At 58.2% G+C, this 25877-nt stretch overlaps 1 protein-coding gene across 12 annotated transcripts in view; it reads right to left on the reverse strand.

Annotated features, from left to right (window-relative positions):
• RANBP3 (RAN binding protein 3) overlaps positions 1 to 23891 on the reverse strand; it is a 52595-nt gene extending 28704 nt beyond the window's left edge. For 3 of the 12 annotated variants that reach the window (XM_070272559.1, XM_023644549.2, XM_070272557.1), the window contains exon 1: positions 23629 to 23846. In XM_070272559.1, coding sequence (XP_070128660.1) covers positions 23629 to 23650 — 22 coding nt within the window. In that variant the 5' untranslated portion in view covers positions 23651 to 23846. Of the gene's footprint in view, positions 1 to 5840; positions 5897 to 5994; positions 6171 to 23628 lie in introns of all 12 variants that reach the window. The other 9 variants (XM_023644548.2, XM_070272554.1, XM_070272555.1 and 6 more) reach the window with 9 other exon arrangements.
• Between the last annotated feature and the right edge of the window lie 1986 nt (positions 23892 to 25877).

Consider the following 25877-nt stretch of genomic DNA (forward strand, 5'->3'; position numbering starts at 1 on the left):
GTCAAGCTTGATCTGGAAGGTTCTACCCCACTGCTCAAGTCCTCTTTGGACCCCTCGTGTCTCCTTCAGGAAACAGGATTAGCGTCCTATATGGGAACATACTCTCCCATCTGGAAAAGTCTCAATGTGAAAGGGGACCTGCCTGGCCTTCAGGGGCACTGACTGAAGCGCCAGCGGGACAGGAGGCTCACCAGCGGACTAGGGTGACCCGCACCGTGGTTGGGGCCTCAGCCTCCCCTCCTGAGAGGCTCCTCTCCAGAGTCCCACAGGTCTTTGCTCTGCAGAGGACTGGGAGCAAAAAAGACCACTTCCCTTCCATGTGAACCAGGGCTGCACTGCGGGGCAGGGGAGGGGGCGGGACCGAGGGCGACACAGCCCAGCCTTCAGCAGCTCCCACCTGGAGAGCAGCCGAGATAGCCGGCACGTGCCACCATGCTTTGCTCAACAAGACGGGCCCTTGGGATGGACGGAAGGGACGCTGAACGTGCACTGGCTGCTGCTGGCTCTGCAGGGAGCTCCGAGGTGGCCGGAAGCCCAGGCTGCGTTTCCAAAGCTGCAAGGCAGCCCCTGCAGCACGGGCTCCTCTGCGGACGGGCCCTGGGGGAGGAAACCACTCCCGGGGACAGAGGGGACGGGGCCTCTACCAGAGGGGACCAGGGACGAGGATGTGAAAGGTCCTGGGGTTATAACCATGTCCTTAGAGGTAGGAGGAGGGGAGGTGGCCCTCAGTTCCATTCTGTCCACTAGGAGAGGCGGCTAGAATGCCACAGCTATGAAATGGGGTGTCCTCTCGCGCCTTCGCCTGCTCTGCAGACCCCCAAGATGAAGGGCGGGCTTTCCCGCCTCGCCGAGTGCAGGTGCGGGGCCCAACGAGCCGGCGGAGACCAGGAGAGCTGGTTTTGCATTAGCAGGGTGGGGCGGGCGAGAGTGCAGCTGCACGGGGAGCCCCTCGGCCCAGGGTTCACCCAGGCTCGCCCCAACGCTTTGGGCAAGGGCTGATGTGGAAAACAGCCGGGGCCAGGAAGCCGGTTCCAGAAGTCTTCGTCCTCGAAATGACAAGACCCCTGGCGTCCTTCCAGGTGGTTCTGGGGATACTGGAGGGGCTTCTGTGGGCTGAGAGCTCCGCGGCTGAGACTCTTTCGTTGAGAACCGGGTTATAAGGCCGGTGTCCTGAACAGAGGGACACAGGTCCCCACGCCTCCCGCTCGGCATTGTCCACACTTTGTGAACTCTCTGACTATGGGCCACCCTCTCTCCCCGCAGACGTGGCTGCGTCTCTTCTGGATGTCAAGGGACTAAAACCTCCTAAGATGGGGCTCAGGCCTGATTTCTAATGTGTGAGCCTGTCGGACTATTGAGAGAGGATTTAAGAGAACTTCCGCACGTTCTTAGGAAAGCAGAGAACGCAATACGAGGTCACCCGCACGCCTCCAAAGTCACCCCCATCGACCCTTCCCATCAGGAAGGCTTTCCTCCCCAAGCTGCCCCCAAGTCCTGTCGGGGCCCCAGGCCGGTCTGAGCACCAGGCTGCGGCTACTTACGGCTGGAGATCGAACACCGACGAGAGGAAATTAAACCCAGGGGCCCTGGGAAAGCTCCTGCCCCGAATCAAACGACTTGGGTGTTTTGGTTTTCTAATCTCTGCTTTCAGAACATCAATGTTCAAAAAGCCCTTGAGGCATGGGGTGCTCGAAATGAAGCCTAAATCGGAGGACAAAAAAGAAACACAAGTGCCATTCCAGCATTTTCTACTCGGGTCCAAGTGTTTCTGCGGGACGAGAAAAGTAATCTCCGAAGAGAGCGCGCCTGGAGTTTTTCAACAGGTTTGTTAGCGCCAGATGTCGAGACGTTGGCAGCCCTGGACGCCCCCTAAAATACACGCGGCAGACAAAATGACCACGCACACGGGCTCCGCCAACAGCAGCCTCCACAACCAGGTCACAACACACTGCGACAGCCTCGTGACATGGGGCTTTCTGCGCGGCAGCGCCGTCTGTCCCTGCACAAACAAGCATGACCGTGCCAGCACAACCTCAGCCTCCCCTCTGACTTAACAGACGTTTGGAACATAAAGTAACTGAAAGAATCATGTAGTCATCACAAACAATGAAACCACCTACTCAAGGAGATTCATACTCTCTTCACGTTAAAAAGGAAAAAAATGGTCTGTCTCCACTCAGGGCAGTTAAGAAGAAAACGTTTCATTTTTGCCCCTAAAACAGATGCCCGCAAATGCGAGCACCTCACGAAGAGCGCCACCTAGAGGAAGTGAGGGGATAGGGCTCTGGGACCAGGTCTCGGGCGTCGGGGTGGAGTTCACACTGTCGGAACTGTTGACCGCCTTCTCTAAGGTGGGACATCAGGAGGAGGCGACCACTCGGCCCGGGATGAAGTGATGCCACCAGCAGGCCACTGCCCACAATTTGTGGTTTGCTGTGAATGCAACTCGGACTGCCAAGGAGATGAGAGAAAATGCTGTGTGGCTTCACCACCAAAGAAAAACGAAACCCACCTGGGCTGGTGGCTTAATTGTTTTCTTTCTAATTTCAAGCCTTTTCTCACAATCACAATGCAGCAGTAAGAGCTGGGCTGTGAGGCGCCTTCCTCTGGAGTGGGGACACAGGCTCTCTGAAGGCATGCCACCAGCTGGTTCAGAGACGGTTTACCGAAAGGGAAGTTAATGGTCCCGTGGTCAACACCGGGACTTCTTGATCTTTGTGGATCAATTTAAAAAATCATTAAAGATTAAAGGTTAAAGATCTTTGTGGATCAAGAAACGGCTCAAAAATAGCTGTAAGCAACATTTTGGTGACAATTAGGACAATTCAAACATGGACTACATATTGAAGGATACTTCCAAATTAATGCCCATTTTCTTAGGAGTGACCATGCCACTGGGGCCATGGGGAGGATGGCCCCACACCTAGGAGATGCCTGCAGAGTGTTTAGGGGAGAAACGCCAGGTGGGCACAACGCACAGCCGAGGGCTTCTAGCACTTTCGACAGAAACGTTCAGTGCAGCCTGGGGAAGGAGGCCCAAGTGTCGCAGCACCATCCTTTTAACTTTTCTGGGGATCTGACAGTTTTCAAAACAAAAAGTCGAAGAGAAAAGGGGGGGGAAGTTTGCTCAGAACAAGCCAGCAGCGGCCCGCACAGCCCTTTCCCAGCTGCGCTTCTGCGGCGTGAGAGGGGACCGGGCTGGACCTCGGCCCAGAGAAGGGAGTGGAGGGGCCGCGACCTTCCATTTCTGCCCCAAGTACTGTGGCTGCTCCCTGCTGCGCGGCCCTCCCGCCTCCCTGGAAGCAGGCAGCCGAGGAGAAAGGAGTGGCACGTGCCAGAGCCGTTCCCTTCCCGCCCCACCTGTGTGCTGTCACCGGCAGCAGAGAAGGAAAGGGGGACTCTGTCCACCTGCCACTGTCCACCTGACGGCTCAGGGCACAGCCCTAAGGAACGGTTACGCGGGCTCCCGGCTCTGCCGTGAAACACACAGGGGTCTGTGGCGCCCTGTCAGTGACCTTGTGACAGAAGTGGAGAGCCGACTCGGAAGAGCTGGAGAGCAGTTATTTTTAGAAGCCCATTTAGAGCTGGCTCTGGATCAATATTTTGATAAGAACGGCACTTGCACATTTTAAGATGATGAGGAGCATCTTCCCAGCTCCTCTCTGGTCCCCCGTCACCCATTTCCCAATTTACGTGAGACACGCCGGCCTTCTAAAGCTAGTCCACGTAAGGCGGCCTTTGATGGCAAAGCCACAGACCCACCTCAGCTGTGACAACAGTACTGAAAGAGGAGTGAGCGTTTTCAATTCAGGCGGACAAACAGGACATTTTAGTGTCTCCTTCTGCTGGCTGTCCCAAAGTCTTCAAGTTTAAAGAATTATTAATTCCTATTACTCGTTTGAAATCTGGGGTCAGCAAACTTTTTCTGTAAAGGACCAGATACTAAATATTTTTGACTTTCTGGGCCACATGGTCTCAGTCCAAACTCGTTTCCTCTCTGTTAGAGCGTGAAGGCAGCCCCGGGCACGGGGACGGGGACGGGCATGGCTGTGCGCCAAGATAACTGAAAACACAGGTGGCAATGGCAGGCTTGAGTTTGCCGACCCCTGTTTTAAATGAAAAATGGTTCCAAATGTGATCATCATAAAATTCAAAATTCTAGAAAATTCTATTTCACGAAAAACTGGAGAGAAGTGACTCTCACATCAAAAACAGAAATCGAATATATCCACTTCTAAAAGCTAGAGGAAGCCACAGCCCCTTCACGGTGCCCGAAGCTCCGAAGGACAGGTGAGAAAAGCAAGTGGGACGAAGCTGCACGTATTGGGCAGGGAGAGGACAAGGCCGGGGCTGACGGATCTGGAAAATGCCACCTGGAAAACCAAAACAGGAAGGACGTTCCCTGGGTTTCGTGATTCTTTCTTCAGCAATGATCAGCAGGGAAGTGTGACATGAGTACAAGCCTCGGCGATGAGCCCCTGCGAGGGGGTAGGACGGGGTGAGGTGGCTGCCCCCTCCGGCCCCTGTGTGCACACGCTCTCTCTCGGCACAGTGCTTTCACGCTTCTAGGAGAGCGGGCCCGCACAGAGAGAAGTCTGGCCTGTGTTCTCAGAGCAAGGGACGGAGTCCACGAGCAGGAGCCGGGCTGCCAAGAGTCCCAAATCGCCAGAGCAGCAGGCCCCAACCTTGAGGCGGGCCACCCTGCAGGGGGCTGGGGACTCACTGGGGCACCTCGCCTGTGGAGCACGAGCCCTCGGGCCCATGAGATTCTCAAACGCCGCTCTTATTAACACAATGCAGGGCCTTTCTGGATGCACGGAATCCAGCGTGGCACCTGGTCACTGCGACGGGCATTAAGTTACACCTGCCGTCCTGGGGCATGGGTGGGGAGGCACCATCCATTCTGTGGACAGATAGAGGGAGCCCTCATACAAGCTCGGGAGGCATCGCCGCAGAACATCAACCAACTTTGGACACGAGCTCGACTTTCCACCCTGATCTGTCAGCGAGGGACAGCCCACCAAAGACTTCAAGGTAAACAGAACACGTGACGACGCAACGTGCCTGCCGCACCACTCAGGCCTTCCACCACTAGGAATCGGGCAAGGAGTTCCAACGACAGTGCAGTCCAGACATTTCAAATGCGAGGTGGGGGGTGCCGGCCCAGTGGCATCAGTGGTTAAGTTCACACGCTCTGCTTCAGCGGCCCAGAGGTTCACGGTTTCCGATCCCCGGCACAGACCTACACACTGATCATCAAGCCATGCTGTGGTGGCATCCCACATACAAAACAGAGGGAGATTGGCACAGATGTTAGCTCAGGGACAATCTTCCTCTCTCACACACACACACAATCCAAGAGGGGGAAGCTACCTAACAAAGATGGATGGTAAACTCACAATGCAAGCCAACTCACAAATATTCTAAATACACTTATGCCAAGTTGAGCGGGGTCAGAAATCCCCCTAAAACCTTTACAGTCCTGTTTTCCCCTCCACCACCACTGCTCACTTCCTCCCTCCCTCTCCCTCCGTCACCCTCCTCTGCTTTCTCCCCTACCCTTTTCTCTCCTACCAGTTCTCCTAATGGGCAGCAGAATTTCTAAAACGAATCACCAGGCGTCAGAAGGCAGCTTTCTCCCGCTGACTTTAAAGCTGGGTCTCTGGGCCCTTTCCACACACACCCATCTCAACTCTCCCAGGGCACCCTACACCCGTTGGACGCCGTCCCTCTGAGCTCAGTGCGAGAAGGCGGACGCCCCCGCGCTGGGGCCTGGGGTCTGGGAGTGCCCTCGGGAGGGGACAAGGAGAGGCCCCGTGGAGAGAGCATGCCGGCCTTACCTTTTGTCCTTTTTCCTTCTGAAACACAAAGACGGGCGGAGCAATGGCAGGCTTTTCTGCAAAAAGAAAAATTGGTTTTTTTCCCCCCAACACTATATTCACACAGTAAACAAAGCTACATTCGTCTGTAATAAATTAGAAACAAAACACAAACCTAACATAAAACTGGCAACTTCAAAGAACATCGCATCGCTTAGGAAACTGTCTCGGCGGGGGACGCAGGGGCGTGTCCTGTTTGTGACGCCTAACGGCAGGACACCTGCACTTTTCTGTGTGCGTGTTACACACCGATGCGAAGGCTTCGAGACTCACTCAGGACAGGCCGAGCCCCTGAAGGAGGGAGAGCGCTGGGGGTGCGGCAGGCTGCAGGGCATCCGAGGCGGCCGCTGTTGAGTGCCACCAAGTGTGGCCTCGCAGGAACACGGCCCAGAGACGGCAGGTCTTTATGTGGCATCTTCCAAATTTCAAATGTCGGAAACTAGTTTAGGTTTTGGGTTTTTTTCAAATTTGCAGACCAGGCGGCCGGTCTGGGAGCTCGGCCCGGGAGCTCGGCCCACATGGCTCCCGCCCTTTGGAGAGCTCCCCGGTCAGGTCAGCCCAACCTTCCGCCGGGATCTCAGGGAGTGCGCGTGCAAGAAAAGGACTCACGGGGTTGCAGAGAGGCTGAGGGTCGTCTCACAGAGCCGCTGCTGAACGAAGACACCCTTTGGGACATTCTGTCACCCGACGCGACCAGGGCTATGCGGCCTGTCATTCTTGAGCCACAGCGTTTGCCTCGCATCCAGGGGCAGCCAAATCCACAGCCCTCTGCCACTGCCCCTGCGGCCAGCGAGGGGAGCCTGGACAAGGACCCGTGGGGGAGGCCCGGCCGACGCGGGCCTGGTGGCTCTGGGTGCATGGAACATCCAAGGCCCAGGGGGTGGAGTGGATGAGAAGCCGGGGAGTGGGGAATTTAGGGGGCGCCCGCACTGCCCTGCTGTCCCGGAGATGGACCAGGAGCCTGCCTGCCCAGAGCTTCCCCTCAGCAGGACGGCCACGCGGGGGCGGGATACGGCTCCTAGTTGGTGAGAGTGCTCGTGCGGGGAGCCAGTGGGCATCCGGTCTAGAGTGCCAGGGAGCCGTCCCCGAGAAGAGCCGAAGGGAGAGTGGCGGCTGTGCCGGCATGGCTGGCTCGCCCCTACGGAGACAGGGAGCCCGCTGGGTGGACGACGGCCGTGCTAAGGATGTGGGCAGTGTTGTCATAGCAGCGGGCAGCAGAGTGGCTGGTTCAGGGTTTAAGAGAGCGCAGCCTGGGGAAGAGGGCAATGTGGGGAGACCAGTGAGGAGGCGGCGATCACCCACAACAAAGATGGGTGGGGACAGGGCTGGAGGAGGGAAAGGGCCCAGACTGAGACCATCAAGTGGACACCGTCCCACTCCCCGCCCCCCAAACTCGGACTCCTTGGAGAAGCAGAAAAGATGCCGACGGTGACCACTCCCCCTGCCGCGCTCACTGAAGCCGTACCACATCCGAGTCTGATTCACGGCGACAGTCCTCACCGTGCACAGCTGCCAGTGAGCACCATGGGGAATGACATGGACAAGACCAAAGTGCTACGGAGGCGGGGGAGGGCGGAGGGGCTGCCGATGAGGCTGCCACGCTTCCCTAAGCAGCCATCTCCCCGGCACAGCGTGCAGCTGCCGTGCGACAAACCCCATGGAGGCGTGAATGAATGAATGGGCCTACGCAGGCAACAAAGGACAGCGCAGGAATGCTGGGGGCCGCTGGGGACGCAGCGGCTTATCCTCACCACGCCATCCACGGGAGGCCCAGACTGCCCTTCCCCCCACGAGCCCAGCATGCAGGCCCAGCCTCACTTCTGCATCTGCCCCTTGGCCGGCTGCAAGGTGCTGACAACGCAGGAAGGAGTGGGGGTTCTGGTGAGCTCAGCAGCTCCCCAGCCCCCCATTTTCTTTAGGGAACCACCCCTCCCCAGCCCCATGCTTCGGATGGAGCCCAGCACTGCCTCCAGCCCGAGAGGTGAGGCCTGGCCACCGCAGGCTAACCAGTCACACACTCTACTCAGCGCAGAGCCCATGGACCGGCCTCCCAGCGGAGGAAGATGCTCGCCTTCCTCCCAGCGGGTCTCGCCACCTGACCCGCCAGCTGTTCACGGGTCTACAGTCTGTCTTCCCCTCTAAGATGCCAAGTCCAGGAGAATGGAGACGGCCCTGTCCCCTTGGTGTCCCGCAGTCTGAGAAGAGGACGTGGTGCCCTGCAGGGATTTGTCAAGTAAGGGGAGGGCGCAGTGGAGATGACCGCCAGGCTAGCGAGAAGGACGAGAGCAGAGAGCGATGAGCCGGATTGGGGAGGATGAGCGCTCTGGTGCCGTGAAGGCTGTCGGGTGATCTGCAGGCAGACAAGAGGGGCTGCAGCGATTTGCGGAGCCGTGGCAGGCCTGGGCCGCCTGTGGGTCCCCGGGACAGGATGGGAACAGAAGAGTTCCAGCAGGAGGCCGCCTGTGGTGTGCGGGTCCTGCCCAGCACCTTCTGGGCTGCGTAGCACGGCCCCGGTGCGAGCGGGGAGAGGTCCACCTGAGGGAGGAGCAATTGTGCCCTGCACCTGGGCACGCTGCTCGGAGGGGGAAGCGGGAGGCTCTCTACGGAGGGCACATGGGCGCCCAAGCTCTGAAAGCAGCCTGAAGACCATGCCCGGTGAGACCCACGCAGACCCCCTCGTTAACACCTGGCTCCTGGTCCTCCACCCCCACCGCCGGCATCCTGGTTCAGAGGCGCCTTCTCTCTCCGCCTCTCCCCTCACGCCCTCAGCCCAGCCTCTGCAGAGCAGCCAGAACCGCGGTGTGAAGCACTTGCTTCCAGCTGAAGGGCCCGTGGTCCCCTGCACGCCTAGGTTTCTGTCACGTCCCAGACTCCCACCCGGCTGAGCTGCTCTGCCTGGAGCACGTGCTCACCTTCCCCCGCGTGGCCAGCACTCACTCGTGTACAGACACTGCCTCTTGCAGGAAGTGCCCCGCTTGACTGTGCTCCCTAAGCACGCCCTGCCTTACAGCCTGCACGGGTCACGTGGAGGCCACCTGTCGGGGAGGCTGAGAGACCCAGGACATGGCATCCGACATAGCTCTGCGCCCAGACTGGCGTGCAGGCATCAGCCAGTAAACGCTGGAACTAACCCACCTATTTCTTTACACGGGTAACCCCAGCTGCTCTGTAACCACGGAAATATTTACTAAGCCCTTATCGTCTGCAAGGCGCCATGGCAATCACGGGGAGCAGGCAGCCGGGGGCAGACAGCTTCAGGGGAGACATTCGATTAAAGGTAGGGGTGCGTCTGCACTCTTGCCTGGTGCTTCTGGGGGCTTCTCTGTCGATCCTCCGTGGAACAGAAGCTCCACAGAGCAGGCCTCTGGGGGACCCCCTGGGACCTCCGGAGCCTCCCGTAGAACATGGCTCCACAAGCACTTACAGAGTGACATGTCTATGCCACAAAGGCTAGCACTGGGAGGCCTGGGTGCTGGGGCATACCTTGGGGCCCGCCAGGACCCCCGCGGAGGGCAGGTCTGGCGGCCAGGACAAACCCATCACTGCAGTGAACGTGGCAATGAGCCTCCATCAGTTCGCCACCAAGAACCCGAAGGGACACACGTTTCTTCCGCTCAGCTCAGGAGGGCCGAGTCCATCACGGGCAGAGCAGGACCGCCCCACAGGACAGGCACACGCACCCCAGGCCCCGCAGCCTGGCGCACTCCTCAGGGTAGCCACTGTCCTTCGAGCCGCCCCACGTCACCAGACAGCTCCGGCTGTCGCTGACTGAGCAGCGTGCCTTCAGCTGACACCCGGGTTTGGGGACGAACAGGGGATGGAGCAATGAGGCTTCTAGGACCCGCCTGAATCTCCAGCCCCGCTTTTCCTTCACAAGGGAAGGGAAACCACCACCAGAGGTTTCTAGAGAGACCCGGGCCCCCAAAAGGATGTAAACTATTGAAACGTTATACAGCCTCAAACGCAGGCTATTTGATTCAGGTTCTGTCAACCGGGTGTGTGTCTGGTCTGGGAGATGCTCCCTGATCTTTTAACACACAGTCAGCTTGCATGAAGGCGGCCCGCCTGGAGCACGGGCTCCACACGTCAGCACCGCACGGGTTAAAAGAGCCAGCGGTCAAGAGACCGGTTTAACCGAACGTTCCCCGAAGTTCCCTGACCAGGGAATCCCCTGGCTGCGTGCTGGGGGTGACTGTGGCCACACTGGTGTGTCAAGTGGGGTGGGATCCAGAGCCGTGTCTTTGGGGACACGGCAGGTGCTCCAGCCTCACCTGGGTTCTAAGGGGCTGCATGCCAGGTCCAGGATGGATGGCCACTCCCCGTCTTGAGTCCCCACCTCCTCCCCACGCCCCTCCTTGGCTCTAGCGCCTCAGGCGGCACCGGCCTGAGCCCCAGTGATTCCAGATGGCGATCAGAGACCCCAGCCAGAGGAAGTCCCCCGCCTCCCCAACCCCCTAGGCAAACAGCATGGGGGTGGGGTAACTGGCTAAAGCTGAAAGGACGGAGGCCCACAGCGCTGGCTCTCCCTCCTGTTGCCTGCTGCCCTCCACCCACCCGTGAGGTTCAGATGCAAAATGGGGCAGCCCCGCTGTGACCCCCAAGGACAGGGCCCATGTCCCGGATCTGGTCTTGGCAGTCCTGGTGATGTGCACGGACAGGTGAGCCAGGTGTGGAGAGCCACAGATCTGTGCTCTCGTCCCAAACCTCTGCCAGGTGTCTGGGAGCCCTCTGCACACATGCCCTACCCTGCCCTCGCTCGGGCCCTGCTCTCAGAGGCATCGCTGCCACAGCTGTGACGTTCGTGGCTCCGGCCACCCCGGTGAGCCTGGGACCCCGCCCCAGCTGCACCTCTGCTACGTTCACGGATGCCATCAGAAATTCGTTTGGTAACTACAAGTTTCAGCAATTCCACACATCTGGGAGCCCACTGTGCACCAGGCATCACGCTGGGCTTCTAGGGTGTGGGGGTGACGCAGGGACACGTCCCCTGCCTGCCAGGAGCTGACATCAGACTTCCGTTGAATGTTCCAACACAGGGAAGCACAGCTCAGGCACCCGGCCTGGGGAAGATGCGGAAAGGGCGTGGAGCAGGGAGGGCTTCCTGGAGGAAGCACCACGTAAATGGAAGGATGAGCAGGATCTCGCCAGGTGACCAGGAGCGGGGAGGAAAGAGGCAGCAGAGAACAGGAGCACTGGAGGAACACGAAGAGGGTCAGGGTGGCCCCAGCACACTCTAGACCCTCGAGGACAGCCGGGAGGACAGACCACCACAGCCCAGGGCCACAGGAGCTGAGTGCCCCCCTCCCCTCACTGGGCCCAACATCTTCACACTCACACCTGCATGGTCAGTGTGGAAGCTTCTGGAAAGGAAGGACCAGTCACACTCGGGCCGCCCCTTTCTTGTGGCAGGAAGCCACAGATGGCTCCCAGGAAGTCGGTGCTCCCTCCTGCCCCGAGAGGCCACAGACTGCTCTCCCTGCAGGAAGCGTGGTCTCTGGGCGGGGGAGGGGTCTCGGGGGGCAGGCCCTGCTCCTAAAGCAGCGACTCCCGACCTGGGGCCCTGTGACCGGGCATGCCCTTAGCTGGCTCTGGGGCAGGTGTGCAAGTCCCAACAGCCCCTCCGTGAAGTCCCCCCATAAATGGGGGTACGGGAGGAGGGCTCCAAACTGCCTCGTCCACAATGGGGTGAGGGGTCCATAGGAGGAGAGCGTCCAGCAGCCTCGGCCGCGATAACTCAAGCAGGGCACTGCCCCCACCTGCGGGCCAGGGGCCAGGGCTCAAGGGTTTCATCTGCCCAGAGGTTGACTGGCGGCAGCATCTTAGAACAAAATGACTGTGCGTCTCTGTCAAAGGCAGCAAGGCGGGGGATGCGGGGGCACTGCCCTGAGGCCAGGGCAGGACGGAGGAGGCCCTGGGGGCAGGGCGGCTGGAGGCGAGGGAGCCCCAGCTGGGGAAGGCAGCAAGGGGCTGGCCTGGACCCAGAGGCAGCCAGGCGGGAAGAGTGTCTCCCGACCCTCGGGCAACAGAGGTCTCGGGATCCTCCCGGCCTCTGCCACCTTCTTACAGCAAGGACATCCCTCCCCACACAGGCCGGCAGTCACGGGGCGCTTGCAGAGGGGCTGCGCAGGTACTCAGCGCCTGACGCACACCATCTCCCGAATCTCTGCCACCACCCTCGACGGGAGGGCAAACCAACGTCCCCATCTGAGAGACTGAGCGGGGAGCCGGGTCTCCAACAGCCCCTGAGCACCACTGCTGTCGCCGCACAAGAGCCAAAGAGAGAAGTGTCCACCCCAGTCTGCTCTCTCCCATCCTCTCCGCTCAGGTGAGCCTTGGAGCTAAGAATTGGACACTGTTTCTCCTGAGACGTGGCATCAGGAAGAAAGCAGCTGTCAGTGAACATTCTGGATAAGCACCTGTGGAAGAGCAAGAGGGAAACTGCAGGGGGTTGGGCTTCACACAACACGTCCAGAACCTACGCTGCAAACACTTTCTCCCCACTCCCCCTTTCCCGGCAGCCTCCGTTCTCCATGCTGGGGGTGGGCAGAGGCACCCCAGCAGCACGGGCAGGCCGGCCCTGCGACGAGCTCTGGCACCTCCCCGTGGCGGCCTCCGAGCTCCGTCTCCGAGCCCCTCTCTTAAGCTAAACAGAAGAGCAGATGGAGACGCAGGAAAGCACAGCGAGAAGCGAACCGGCCTCTCTCTGCCCGTCTGTTTATCCCCCTCCTGAGCCCTGCCTCAAACCGGGGCCTGGACACGGCCCGCTTCTGGAAGGGCCCTCGGAATTCCTAACCAAAATGTCAGCAAGGTACTTGTGGAAAATGAGCTTAATCCTGGGCTGATGCGTCTTAATCTTCTTATCTGTGCAAAAAATGTGGAAAGCATCTTGCCAACACAAATAACCGTCTATTACTATGTGGCAACTGCCTTCACGCCGCGACACTATCTCAGCCCTTTGAGCCATTTCTTTTCTTAGAAATCACTGTAAACAGTCCTGTGCAGCAACATACATAACAGTGAATTCGTCACTGGCGTGTCAAGTCTGCTTGCACACTAATACCTTGGTGCAGACTGGGCCTGATCTCCATCATGCTGTTGCTAGGCGATGCCTCTCTCCGGCCCAGAGTCCCGCAGGCCCAGGGGCACCGGCCTGGCAGGGCAGGGCGCCAGGCCCCTTCCCTCTGTTTTTGATCCTCCAATGTATTCCTTCCTTCAGGTGACTCTCGGTTGGTCTCGCGGAGTTGAGAAGGGGCACAGTTTTTGGAGACTTGGGATCTTTTATTTTATGCACTTTTTTCTGGAATGCTCTTCATCCTGCCGGTTACCTTCACCTCCTGAAATCCGAGCCACTTTTCAATGTTGATCCGACCGCCCCTCCAACCGCCGGACCCCTCTATGGCTAACGACTACGGGAGCACGTGGAAGCAGCAGAGGTGGGACCAGACCCCGCGGCCTGACGTCCCAGCTGGGCGCCTCAGGTCCCCATGAGCCCATAAGGCCGAGCCACATTCTGCCTTCTTTTCCTCCACACGCGTCAGCCCCGCAGCCACACCCTCCCCCTCCCCCCTGCCCCAGTTGCCCAGTCTACACGCGGCCGGGGACAGGCCCAGTCCTTTGGGCCCCTCTGTGCCTTGAATCTAAGAGAAACCCCATCAACTTATTAAATAAGTCAAAGTCGGCAACTTCTCTCAAACCACAGAAATTCAGGCAGCCAGCGCCGACAGCACTTTTCCATTCTGCCACTAGATGGCGCGACACCAGCACCGCCAAGGCGAAGTAAAAGTGGCTGAAGATTCAGGGGAAAGTTCCAGTAAAGACAACGGAAGTGCCCCGACAGGAAGGAAACCTGAGGACAGAACTTCTGCTGAGGCTGCAGACCAGGGCTGCTGAAACTGGGGAAGGCGGGCTCTGGTGACGTGTGTCAAAATCCGCTTCAACCACTTGGGGCCGGGACCCCAGGCAAGTTAACTCTTTCTGTGCACGCTGGGCTCGCCGTCCAACACGGATGGAGCCGCACCCCAGGCTGTGTGGGGCAGGCCGGAATGGAATGATGCCCACCGAGTGCTTGCTCCTGCAATGACACCACTGCCAGTGCACCGACACCGGCTTAGAACCCGGGTCGTGGCTTCGAGGACTGTCACCCAGCCCCCAGGCCCCGACAACGATTAAAGGCCTCGCAGCCCAGCCCCGTCCAGGAGCTGCCTGGGCGCCAGGACACCGCAACGCAATGCTCAGTGGCTCAATCCCTCAAGCCCCCAAAGGCCCAGAGAGTCCCAGAGGCGAGAGCTGATGGGAGGTCGACCAGGCAAGCCTGGCTCACAGCAGCTGGACCGACTGAGGACCTACTATGTGCTGGGCATTGTGCCAGGCAGTGGGGACAGGAGGAAAGGTGGCCGAGGCCACAGCTTTCTAGTGGGAAAGGAGAAAAAAACAAACAAGTACCAGAGGCATGTAGAGACCATCCTGGAGACAGGTGTGAGGGGGCAGAGAGCAGGGCGGAGGGAAAGACTGCGAGTGGGCCCAGGGCCTCTCTGAGGGGTCATGGGAACCTCGGACATACGGGAGCAAGCCAGGCGGAGTCAGAGGGAACCCGAGTCTGGAAGTCCTAAGGACGGAAAGAACTGGATGCCATGTGGCTGGAGGACTTCCACAGGGAGGGGACCCCATGGTGCGGAGTCTGGCATCCAGCATCCAGGGAGGCTGGTGGAGGAGGCCACGCAGGCCAGTGACACCATCTGGCTGCTATCTTTAGGTCCCCCCGGCAGGGGTCCTCATGCGATCCTTCCTGGTTTTGTGTGTTAGGACAGTTCTGTGATGAACTCCCAGGGAACATCATGCAGGGCTGGCGAGGAGAAGAGATCTCGGGGAGGCAGGAGGGGATGCAAGGGGACCAGCGAGGAGCCTTCAGGACTCGTCCAGGTGAGAAGTGGCAGTGATGCTGGCAGCTCAGGCTAGTTGTGTGGCCTTGGAGACAGGATGAGGTGGATGGAGACAGCACCCGCTGGTGCCTTCGCGGAGGGAAGACCGAGACGACCGTGGCGAGGCTGTGAGTGTGCGTCCTGCTCAGGCAGGGGGGACGCTGCCAGCTAAAGGCACTCTCGTTCCTCCGACAAGACGACCCCACCACCCGGGCCACCCCCCCCCCCCGGGGCGCTGAAGATGAGTAACCCAGGCCCTGGACTCTCCCATCCCCAGCGGCCACCACCGTCAATGCTGCAGAATGGCCTCTCTCCTCGGGCAGAGGGGAGCCTGTTTTCTCACCACCTGAGAACCCGAAGTCCCCAGGACTGCCTTCCCCACGCCCGCTCGGCTGTTACGGCTGCAACGCCGGCATTAGTTCTGGGTCAACAAATTCCTGAAATTTGGTGTGGCAAAGCTGGGGGAGTGTGACCCAGCAAAGGCATTTAAAACTCACTGCAGAAGCAAGGCCTCCTTCTGAACATGCACGTGGAGCAACTACGACCGTCCCCGCCACTTCCGCTTCTCCTCTGAGACAGTGATGGGGAATGACGTGCCCCCACGGGTCAGCTTTCAGAACAGGTGCCCCTGAAGTCAATGCTACCTGTCCACTGGACAGGAAGGGCACGGGCTCCTGGACTGCATGGCTGGACGTAGGCACGCCGGCACTGGCTGACACGGCCCTGGGCTTCAGCCCCTGTGAAACGAACAGCTTGGACCCAGAGCATCTCTCAGGCTCCTTTCCAGCTCTGACCTTCTGTCCGGCCCTCACCTTGGACTTGGCCATGCTGAAGGGCGTGGGAAACACTGTTCCTCCTTAACAGGGATATGAAATCTCCGATGCCTACTTAGCTGCCAAAAGGCCACAATGGAAAAGGAAGGTTGGGAGGGCGAGCCCTAAGCTCTAGTTGGCAAATGATTTATTCCTGGATAGTCTTATTTAATCTTCTATCCCAGCAGTCCTCACTCAGGGGTGCTTCTGCCCCCCCCCCCCCCCCCCCCCCGTCCCGGGACACAGGGTAACGTCTGGAGACGTTCCTGGTCTTCACGATGGGGAGGAGCTGCTGACGGCATCCAGTGGATAGAGACCAGGGATGCCGATCAGCACCTTACAGTGCACAGCATGGCTCCCCAGTCACAAAGAAGGATCCAACCCAACGTGTCAACTGTGCTAAGGTTGAGAAATCTTGCATTAATTATTTGAAAAAAGGCTGAGTTAGGTCCCTAACTCATATGACACACCAAAATAAATTCCCGATGAGTCAGATAGTACCAACCAGGGTGGCCCCCCAGCTTGTGTGTGTCCTCCCCCTCCATCCCCACTCAGTAGGTGTCTTTAAATGTGGGTGGCATCCTAGGACTTTGGTAGACCAGATGACAATGGAACGCAGAGTCTCTTGGGGGTCAGTGGAGTCCCCTAACCCAGGGGTCTCAAATGAGGGCGACTGCCCAAGGGGATGGGCAATGTCTGGAGACATTCTTCCTTGTCACGACTGAGGGTAGGTGGGCGCCACTGGCATCACATGAGTAGAGGCCAGGGATACTGCTAAACCCCCTACAATGCACAGGACAGCGCCTACCAGCCCCGATGTCCCAGGGCTGGGGTGGAGAAACACGGCTCCGACCCAGCAGCTTTTTCCCTCCCCAGCATGCACTCAGGAGAGTGACAGCTGGTAGTAACTGACACATAGCCACACATGCTGGGGGGGGGGGGGGTCAGTTACCCAACACACGTTCTCTCACACAATCCTCAGACGTGACGAGCATCGTCCCCATTCTACAGACGCAGGAAGTGAGGTCAGCACACTGGGCAAGTAAGTGGCAGAGGCAAGACACAAGCCAAGGACAGTTGGTCCAGGCGCTTCCAACTGTGCCACAAGTCACCGACCGGAGCCTGCCGTCAGTCCCTGTTCAAAACTGCCCCGAGGCTGGAGGGACAGGAGAAACCCACGTGGGCCTCCCTACAGGCCCCACTTGGGCCCTTGACACTGGAGCTCAGCTGTCACATGCGAGCAGCTCTCTTCTTGGTCTCGGGACCCCTTTCCATGCTTGTAAACTATCGAGGATCCCAAAGCGCTTTTGTAAATGGGGGCTGCTGCTATTGATCCTCACCACACTGGACATTAAAAGTAAGAAAAGGTCAAATACTAGTTTATTTAAGATAACACTGGTTAAAGTTTATCAAAAGAATATATTTTTATGAAAAACAACTGCTGTTGAACACAAACAAAAACTAGTGGGAAGAGGGGCGCTATTTCACATTGTGACAAATCTCTTTAATGTCTGGCTTAAGAGAAGACAGGCGGAGTCTGTCACCTGCTTCTGCAGTCCATCTGTCGCTCTGTCACACCACTGGAAAAAACCCCACTGCCCATTCTCCAGAGAAAGAGAGTGAAAAGGGCAAATGATGACTTCGTATTGTTATGAAAATAGTTTTGAACTCGCAGTCCCCTTGAAAAGGTCTTGGGGACTCCCAGGGACCCCTGGAGAGGTGCTGCCATATGCTGCTCTCGAGTCCTGGCCTCACCCGGACTCCGACTCCTGAATTAGTTACAGACGTCAGGGGCTTTCTGCTGGGGTCCTCTGCTTAGGAGTACCGAGGGTGGAGGACGCCGCATTCGAGAGGCAGTCCGGCAGGGTTGAAACCCAAACGCCAACAGAGGTCAGGAAGGCACCGGAAAAGGAGGAGGTGGGCCAGGGCCACAGATCCCGGTGGGGACCGTGGGGTCCAGGAGGGCAGACATCTCTCTTAAGGGCGGCAGCTGCTCCTCAGTCCTGGCAAATCATTACCGGGCAGGAACGCAGGCCGAGGTTGGCTGCCATTTTTCAAGAGAAATCAAAAACCAGATTACTTTTTGCCCCTGAAATCTCTGAATTCTTAAACGTTGGCTCCTAGTTCCAAACAAACAGACAAAAACCTAAATGGACCAAAGAAACATGTTGCTCGCCCAGAAGCAAGCCTGCAACTTGTGCCTGCCGTTTTTCACTCTGGCTTCATGTCATTAAACATTTGTGGGGCTTTGCAAAACCATTGCCACCTGACAGTGATCTCTGATGGTGTGGCCCCGGCTTCGGTTTTTATTTTACGTTCCTCCACAAGCTCCTTGAACGAGCGTGAAGCTCCACGAGGGCTGAGATTCCCAGCGGGCGCTATGCAAGCACCGAGTGCCAAGACGACCAGGGACGCAGCGAGCTGTGGACATGGGGCTTTGCTCGGAGGCCCCATGCCATAGAGCTTTCTAGCGAGGAGGGTACAGGTGCCCGGAACATGACTCCACGGGACCACAGGAAGGTTACTGCATGTGGGTGGCAAAATGAATCCCCCTCAAACAGAGACCCCTGCCACTTGCTGCCAGCACTCCCACCAGATCCTGAATCCACAAGGATGCAAACCTGTCTGTGTCCTGATGGCTTCGAAGTACCATGGAGAGCAACCCGGGCTCAGCCACGGCAACAGCAGCCACCTGGCCTGCCGCCGCCTCGGCCTTTCTCATGCGCAGGGTTCATCATAGGAGAAAAGCCTTCTTGGACCCCCATGCACCCAACTCCCTCGCAAATGGCCAGCCCCCGTCGCCCATTCTATCCCAGCCTGTTCTCCGTGCCTGAACCCACTGACTAGGCCGGAATTCAGCAGGTAAGTAACATTTCTCTGTCCCCAAACCCCCAACACTGTCCCTCCCCCCAAGGCCATTTGAGGCTCCCCCGCTCTAACCTCACCCAATTCCTGTGACCTCCACTGCCTCGGGGCACCAGCACACACTGGACCGGGGAGCCCCAGCACTCAGCAGATGCGCGGGGGGAGGGGCTGCTGGGAAAATCTCATTTTCCAGTTAACTGAGCGGCACGCTGAAGACATGGCTGAAAAGTTTTAGACTTGCAGAACTACCGTCTCTTCTGTCTGTACACGGGATCCTGGGCAAAACCTACATTTTCTGCAAAGAGTATAAAGGTTTTGCAGCCTCTGAGGTCACAGGACAGCCCTCAGCGACCACCAGGCCCATCTGCTGGGGACAGGAGGGCACCGGAGAGTCAAACGGACACACCGCAACCTCGGGACAAACCCCAGGGTTCGTGTTTATCACAACCTCATGAACAAATTCGAAAAATGAGGCTTAGGGCAGGGGAAGGGGGTGGTGAGAACCAGGCTAGCTGGGGACTCCACCTGTCTGAGTCCCAGCTCATCAGTAAAAATTCAGCTGCAGCTCACCCTCTCAGAGTTTGCAGTCACAGAGTAAGACGAAAACTGAGAAAAGTGCGGCCGGCCTGGTGGCGTAGTGGTTAAGTTCACGTGATCTGCTTTGGTGGCCCAGGGTTTGTGGGTCTGGATCCCGGGCGCGGACCTACACACCGCTCATCAAGCCACGCTGTGGCAGCATCCCACATACAAAATAGAGGAAGATTGGAATGGATGTTAGCTCAGGGCCAATCACCAAAAAAAAGTGAGAAAAACCACACGACCCTTGAACATCTCCAGACTGACACCTGTTCAGGCTAGATCAGTGGTTCTCAAGCGGGCGCAATGGTGCTCCCCCCAGGGGACACTGGGCAATGTGGAGAGGCATTTTTGGTTGTCATGACTGGGGGACGGGCACTATTGGCATCTAGTGGGAAGCGGATCAACATCCTACACTGCACAGGGCAGCCCCACAACAAAGAATCATCTGGGCCCAAATGTCTATAGTGCCAAGCCTGAGACCCCATGACCAGATTACCATGCAACGAGAGGCCAGACAGGACCCAGGGCAACTGATGGCCCAGTTCCACTGGCCTCCCGCCAGGGGCCGGCCTCAGGGCCATCTCGCCCAGTGGGCGTGGAGTCACCACATTCTGTGCACTTAGTTCTTGCTCTCCCTTTGCTGAGCACTTAAGCTAAATGTGTCTATAGCACGAGTCCCCTGTAGTAAAAATAGCTACCACTTACTGTCACTGTGGCCTGGGATCGGTGCTAAATAATTTACACATGTTAATGCAGCCACTGCCCACAGCAGCCATGGGATATTGCAATCATCATTATGCCCATTTTGCTGGCCATTAAACTGAGGCTCAAAGGCCTTATGGATTTGCCCAAAGTCACTCAGAGAGTCCGAGACTGAGTCAAAACACAAACCCAGTTGTCTCCAAGGCAAAGCCTGGGCCCCACCTCATCATATACCAGTCCCCTGCCCCGGGACACTCTGCCAAGTCTGAGGACACATTGGGTTGCCATGACCCCTGGGGCAGGGGTGCAGGGGACGGGTGAGCTCCTGGCACTTTGTGGCTGGAGTCAGGGATGCTACCATGCTGCTAAACATCCCCCAAGGCACAGGACAGCCCTTACGACAGAGAATCACGCGGCCCCAAATGTCAGTAGGGCCAAAGTTGCTTTCTGTGGTCTCCCAGGTGGCCGGCAAGGATTCATCACACGTGCACGGTCCCTTCTGCTGCTGGCATCTAGACTCAAAGACTTCCCAGAGCTCAGACACGCTATCACCCTCTTCCCACTCTTCACCTTCACCAGGGAATAACACTGCGCTGCCTCAAAGCCTGACGTCAGCCTATGATGCAGAGTAGCTCCAGAGAAAGGACGAGTAACGAGTCTGGGACGTAGCAACAGCGAAATGCCAAGCAGAAGAGAATATCCCAGGACACAAGTGTAAAAAACACACACTCACACTCACACACACACACTCTCTCTTTCTCCCAGGAGAGAAGCACTCCAACTGGACTTTAAAGTCAGGGGCTACAGGACCACCAAGAAAGGGCTGCGGGAGTCGCTGTCACCATCCCTGAAGAGATCACCATGGCAACAAGGACTAACAAGACGCTGTATTGTATTCACAACTGGAAACCTGTCTTTGTACACAACACAGCACTCCTGACATGTACTACCCAGCCCACTGGTTCTCAACACTGGCTGCACGTCAGGATCGTTGGTGCAGCCTTCTAACTGGACGGACACCCGGGGCCCACCCAACACCTCGCAGAATCGGAATGGGTGGGGCGGGTGTGGGGACTGAGCATTTTAAGAAAGCTCCCCAGGTGACTCTGACGTCCAGCCCGGGGGAACAGCCACTGCCTCAGACTCACACAGAGGTGGCAACGGCCCAGAGAACAGAGACAGAGGGGTCGGGTGTGAGGAAGGACCAGCTTAGGACCCCAGGCTGGAAAGACAGAAGCCAAGAGGCCGTGTGACTGGAGCTTAAACAGCAGGAAAGAAAGCACAGTTTGGGCCAATCCCTGAGGCTTCCAAACGCACAGGAAGGCCCAGTTCACACTGTGGATACGAAATTAAACATCTTAGCGGGCTGCACAAGCCAAAGCCAGAAACGGGGGCGAGAAACACATCGCAACCAATTCAAGAAGGGCAGGGATATGGGAGGCACAAAAAGCCACTAAGGTTTGACGTCCTGAGGACAACGATGCCAGGACTAGCGTCAGAGGCAAAGTCTGAGGTGAGTCCAGCATTTATCAGGCAAAAACTGTAAGTAAGAGAAATTCTGTTTCTCTATTTGACACTTACCCGTTCAATTACGCAATTTACAAGTGACAGCTCATGTGCCAGCACACGTGCTAGAAATGCTATCCCTGGAAAACAGGAATTCACAGTTTTCCCTTTGTGCTCAAAAGTATACCTCACAATGAGGGTCCTCACTGATAAATGCATTCATTCATTCATTCATTCAACAAACATTTCCTGGATACCTACTGGGTGGCAGGCACCGTTCTAAATTTAGGGAACCATCGGGGGTCATCACAGAGAAAAATCCCCACCCACTTGGAGCTCCTATTCTAGGGGAGGGGGAGTCAAGCAGACAATAAGCCAGCTTGCCAGATGGTGTCAGGGCTGTGGAGGAAAATAAAGCAGGGGAGAGGGGATAGCGAGTGTGGACCCAATTTAAAATAGGTGGTCAGAGAAGTTCTCAATCATCAAGTAACAGTTGAGTAAAAATCGGACGGAGGCGAAGGAGGGAGCCCCAGGCTATCGGGGGAAGACGGATTCAGGCAGAAGAACCAGCAGGGTCAAAGGCATAAATAAGAGGAGTGGACGGACCATCCGAGGGACACCGAGACGGCCAGAGTGGTAAAAGCACGGCGAGTCGGGGGACAGTGGTGGCAGAGGAGGACGGGGCGGTATCGGGGGGCCACCCTGGCTTCTGGGCTGAGACGCTGGCAGAAGGGTGAGGGTGGCAGGGAGGCCCCTGTGGTGGCAGTGTCGGTGGTGAGAAGCGGCCCCCTCTGGAAATCTTTTTAAGGTCGAACTGACAGGCTGTGCTGTGGCGCAGGAGAAAAGAGAGGAGTCAAGGGAGACTTCAGGGCTTTTAAGCCAAAGAAGGGACTTGCCATGTACTACCATGGAGGAAAAACTGTGGGATGAGCAGGTTTGGGGGGAAAGAGAAATTTTTGTTTGCTGTGCCTCTGAGACACCCAAATGGAGATGGCGAATATGATGCCGGATCTACGAGTCTTGAATCAAGAAACTGAATGGGCCCAAGGTGTAAACATATCCAGTATGTCATACTGACTCCCACTTATGCAGCTCCTCTCCTGCCTTTACGTGGATCTCATGAAGAGAACACTTCAACCCTCTACCCGCGTCTTTATCTTACAAAACAGACGTGGCATGAGAGGGCCAAAGCAGGGTGGGGGGCCTTGAAGCCAGGCCACCTTGATTCACATGCCCGCTCCTCACTGGCTGGGTGACCTGCCTTGGACAAGTAACTTAACCACTTTAACTCCGTTTCCACACCGAGAACAGGGCTAACAGGACCCACCTCGTGCAGCTTTTGCGAGGAGCGCGTACTACCGGGGACAACACGCGTCAAGACTCTGAACAGTATCTGGAGCATCCTCAGTGCTCCACCAGGGTGGGCCCCCATTATCATCATTCGTGCATTTCAGCATGGGAACCCCAGGACCCCCCCCCCCCCATCGCAGGGAGCGCGGTGCGGGGGGAATCGGGGCCAGGGAGGTAGCCGGCCTGCCTGCGGTTGTGCACCTAGAAACGGAGGGAGCTAAAAATAGGCCTCGGAAGTCCCGAAGCTACAGCGGCATCGACCCCGCTGCCGATGGAAGCAGACAGCAGCTCGCGGAGCGCTTCCTCCGGGGCATCCGGAACCGTAACCTTGTCAAAAACGCTCGTGGATCGGGTGGGGGGGGGGGACGTCAGCGCCCGACAGAGGAGGGAAGTCACACGCGCTCTGCCCGGGCAACGAAAAAGGGCCCCAACAGCCGGGGCGTTCGGCGGCCCCCATCCTGCGGCGGGGGCCCGAGGCGCCCCTCTCGGTGGCCGCGGAGGGACCGGGGGAACCGGCAGGAAGCGGGGGCCCAGCTCGGGGCGCGGGGTGAAGACAGACGGGACGGGCCGTGGAGGACGAGAGAGCCCCGCGGGCCGGCGGCGGGGAGGCGGGTCCCCGAGGACGAGGGGCGGGAGCGAGCGCGGCGCGCCGGGCCCACCACCAGGCCCGGGGGCTATTTACATCCGAGGCCCAGGCGCCCAGGCCGCGCCTCCCGCCCCCTCGGCCCCCGGCCTGGCCCGCGGGGCGGAAGGGCCTCGGGGCCGCGGCCGCAGCGGCCTCCCGGGCGCCCCGGCCGGACGGCGGCAGGGCCAGCGCTGCCGGGGGTGATGGGCCGGGCCGGTGAGCCCGGCCTGGGGGGACGCGCTGGGGGGCGGCTGCGGAACGAGCTGGGCCGCTCTCCCGGGGCGGACGGGCCCCCCACCCTCCGGGGCGCCCACCCCTCGGGTCTGTGGCCCCCGGGCCTCCCGCCGCCCGCCCCCCGGCCGCCGGCTGGCCCCCGACGGCGCCTCCCCTACCTTCGTTCGCCAGGTCCGCCATTTTACTTCCTTAAGCCCTCCCACAAGGCCCCGCGCCGGCCTGGGCTCGTCTGCTTGCTGCCAGAAACTCCCGCGCCTGCGCACTTCCCGAGCCGACTCCGAGCGAGGCGGGCAGCTCGCGCCTGCGCGCTGAGCCCGGCGCGGAGTCGCGCTCCCGACCGCCGGCCCCGGCCCGGCCTCAGGCCGAGCACGCGCCTGCGCATTAACCGCCCCCGCCTCCTTTTCCCGCCGCCCGAGGGGGGCGTGGGCAGGGCAGGGCGCATGCGCAGTGAACGTGGCGCTGGTTGCAAGAGCTGGGGCTTGACGCCCCTACTTTCCGCTGGTTTCCCGGGGGGTCCCTCGAGCTGGGAGAGCGAGCCCGTCGATCGAAGCCTTCCTCTAGGTAAATCCTGGGTCTGCGGGGCGCCTTCCACACGCGCAGGCCCGAAGTTGAGGGGGAGGCCCGCGGGGACTGGGGGACGGCGGGTCGCTCCGGGCCTCAGTTTCCCCTTCGGAGCGGCCAGCACGTCGGGCAAACGCTTTCCCGAGGCCGTGTGGGGAGGTGAGGGGGAAGCAGAGGTCAGAGGTTGAAGATCACTGGCCAAGGGGGGCGTTCAGTGGGGCAGGGGATCCCCAGCACAAGCCACCGGAGTGGGAACTCCAGGAGGCCAGACCCCGACGCCTGGAACCAGCAGCGCCTGGAACCGAGCAACGCCTGGAATCGGGTTGGCCTCAAGTTTCATCTGTAAAATGGGCTGATCACCCGCCCCTCCCCCCCCCCCCCCCCCCCCCCCCCCGGCCCCAAGGCTGATGTGAGACTATCGCACACCCTGGATTCGTTCTCAATTCCCCGGCTCCGAATCTCTGGGAACATCCTGTGGGCTCTGCCTCGCCTTGAAAATAGAGCCCAGATCCACCCGTTCTCACCAGCTCGGCTGTCCCCACCCTAGGCCAGACCACCCTTCTCTCCCACCTGGAAGACTGGACGGCCCCCTCTCCCTCTGCTTCTGCTCTCCTGCCTCTTCTTCTCAGGGAGCTCCAGGCTGTTCCACCCACAGCAGCACGCAGAGCAATCTTTTAGAAACAGAAGTGAGATCCAGGGCACAGCTTTGCTCAGTGCTTCCAAACTGCTTTCTGCTGAACTTGGAATAAATTCTGAACCTCCCAGTCAGGCTGGCGAAGCCCCCGATGCTTTGCTCCCGTCTCCCCCTTGCTCGTTGCAGTTCGGCCACGTGGGTCTTTCTGGGTCTTTCCAGACTCCTTCCAGCCTCAGGATCTTTGCACTTGCTGATCCCTCTGCTTGGGCCTCTGTGTCCCATGTCTTACCTAGATTTGAGTCCCAGCTCCACTCCTCCAGGATGATCTAGACAAGGAGGACCTCTAGCCCATGGGCCACATGTGACTTGCGAGCTAAGAATTTACATGTTTAGTTGGTTGGGAAAAAAAGAAGCGTATCTCATCCTGTGAAAATTGTATGAAGTTTGAATGTCGGTGTCCATCAATAAAGTTTTCATTGCAAACAGCCACACTTCTTCGTTTATGAATTGTCCATGGCTGCTTTCAATCTGCAGCAACAGAGCTGAGTCCTGGCAGAGACGGTCTGACCAATAAAACTTGAAATATTTTCTATTTGGGTCTTTACAGAAAAAGTTTGCCCACCCCTAATCTAGGACATGTGTATTTACATGACTTTTTTCCTAGAATCTGCTACTTTCCCAGTGTGGTTTCCAAGCCAGCAGCATCAACGTCACCTGGGAGCTTGTTAGAAATATAGAATCCCAGGGGCCGGCCTGGTGGCATGGTGGTGAAGTTTGCGCACTCCCCTTCGGTGACCCAGGGTTCGCAGGTTCAGATCCCAGGCGCAGACCTAGCACCACTTGTCAAGCCATGCTGTGGCAGCGTCCCACATAAAACACAGGAAGGTTGGCACAGATGTTAGCTCAGCGACAATCTTCCTCAAGCAAAAAGAGCAAGACTGGCCACAGATGTTAACTCAGGGCCAATCTTCCTCACCAAAAAAAAAAAAAAAAAAAAAAAAAAAACCCACTAACAGAATCCCAGGCCCCAACCTAGACCTGAATCAGATCTGCATTTTAACAAGATACCCAGGGCTTCCTCTGCACATTAGATCTTGAGAAGCACCGTTCAGGAAACTTTAAGTGGAAGTTCTATTTATTGTTGGCAGTGGGGTATAGTTAATACTATTACAAGTTTCCCCCACTTGATTCTGCTGTCTTAGATTTTGCCAC

This window comes from Equus caballus, chromosome 7 (assembly GCF_041296265.1).
Source record: "Equus caballus isolate H_3958 breed thoroughbred chromosome 7, TB-T2T, whole genome shotgun sequence".
Lineage (NCBI taxonomy): Eukaryota > Metazoa > Chordata > Mammalia > Perissodactyla > Equidae > Equus > Equus caballus.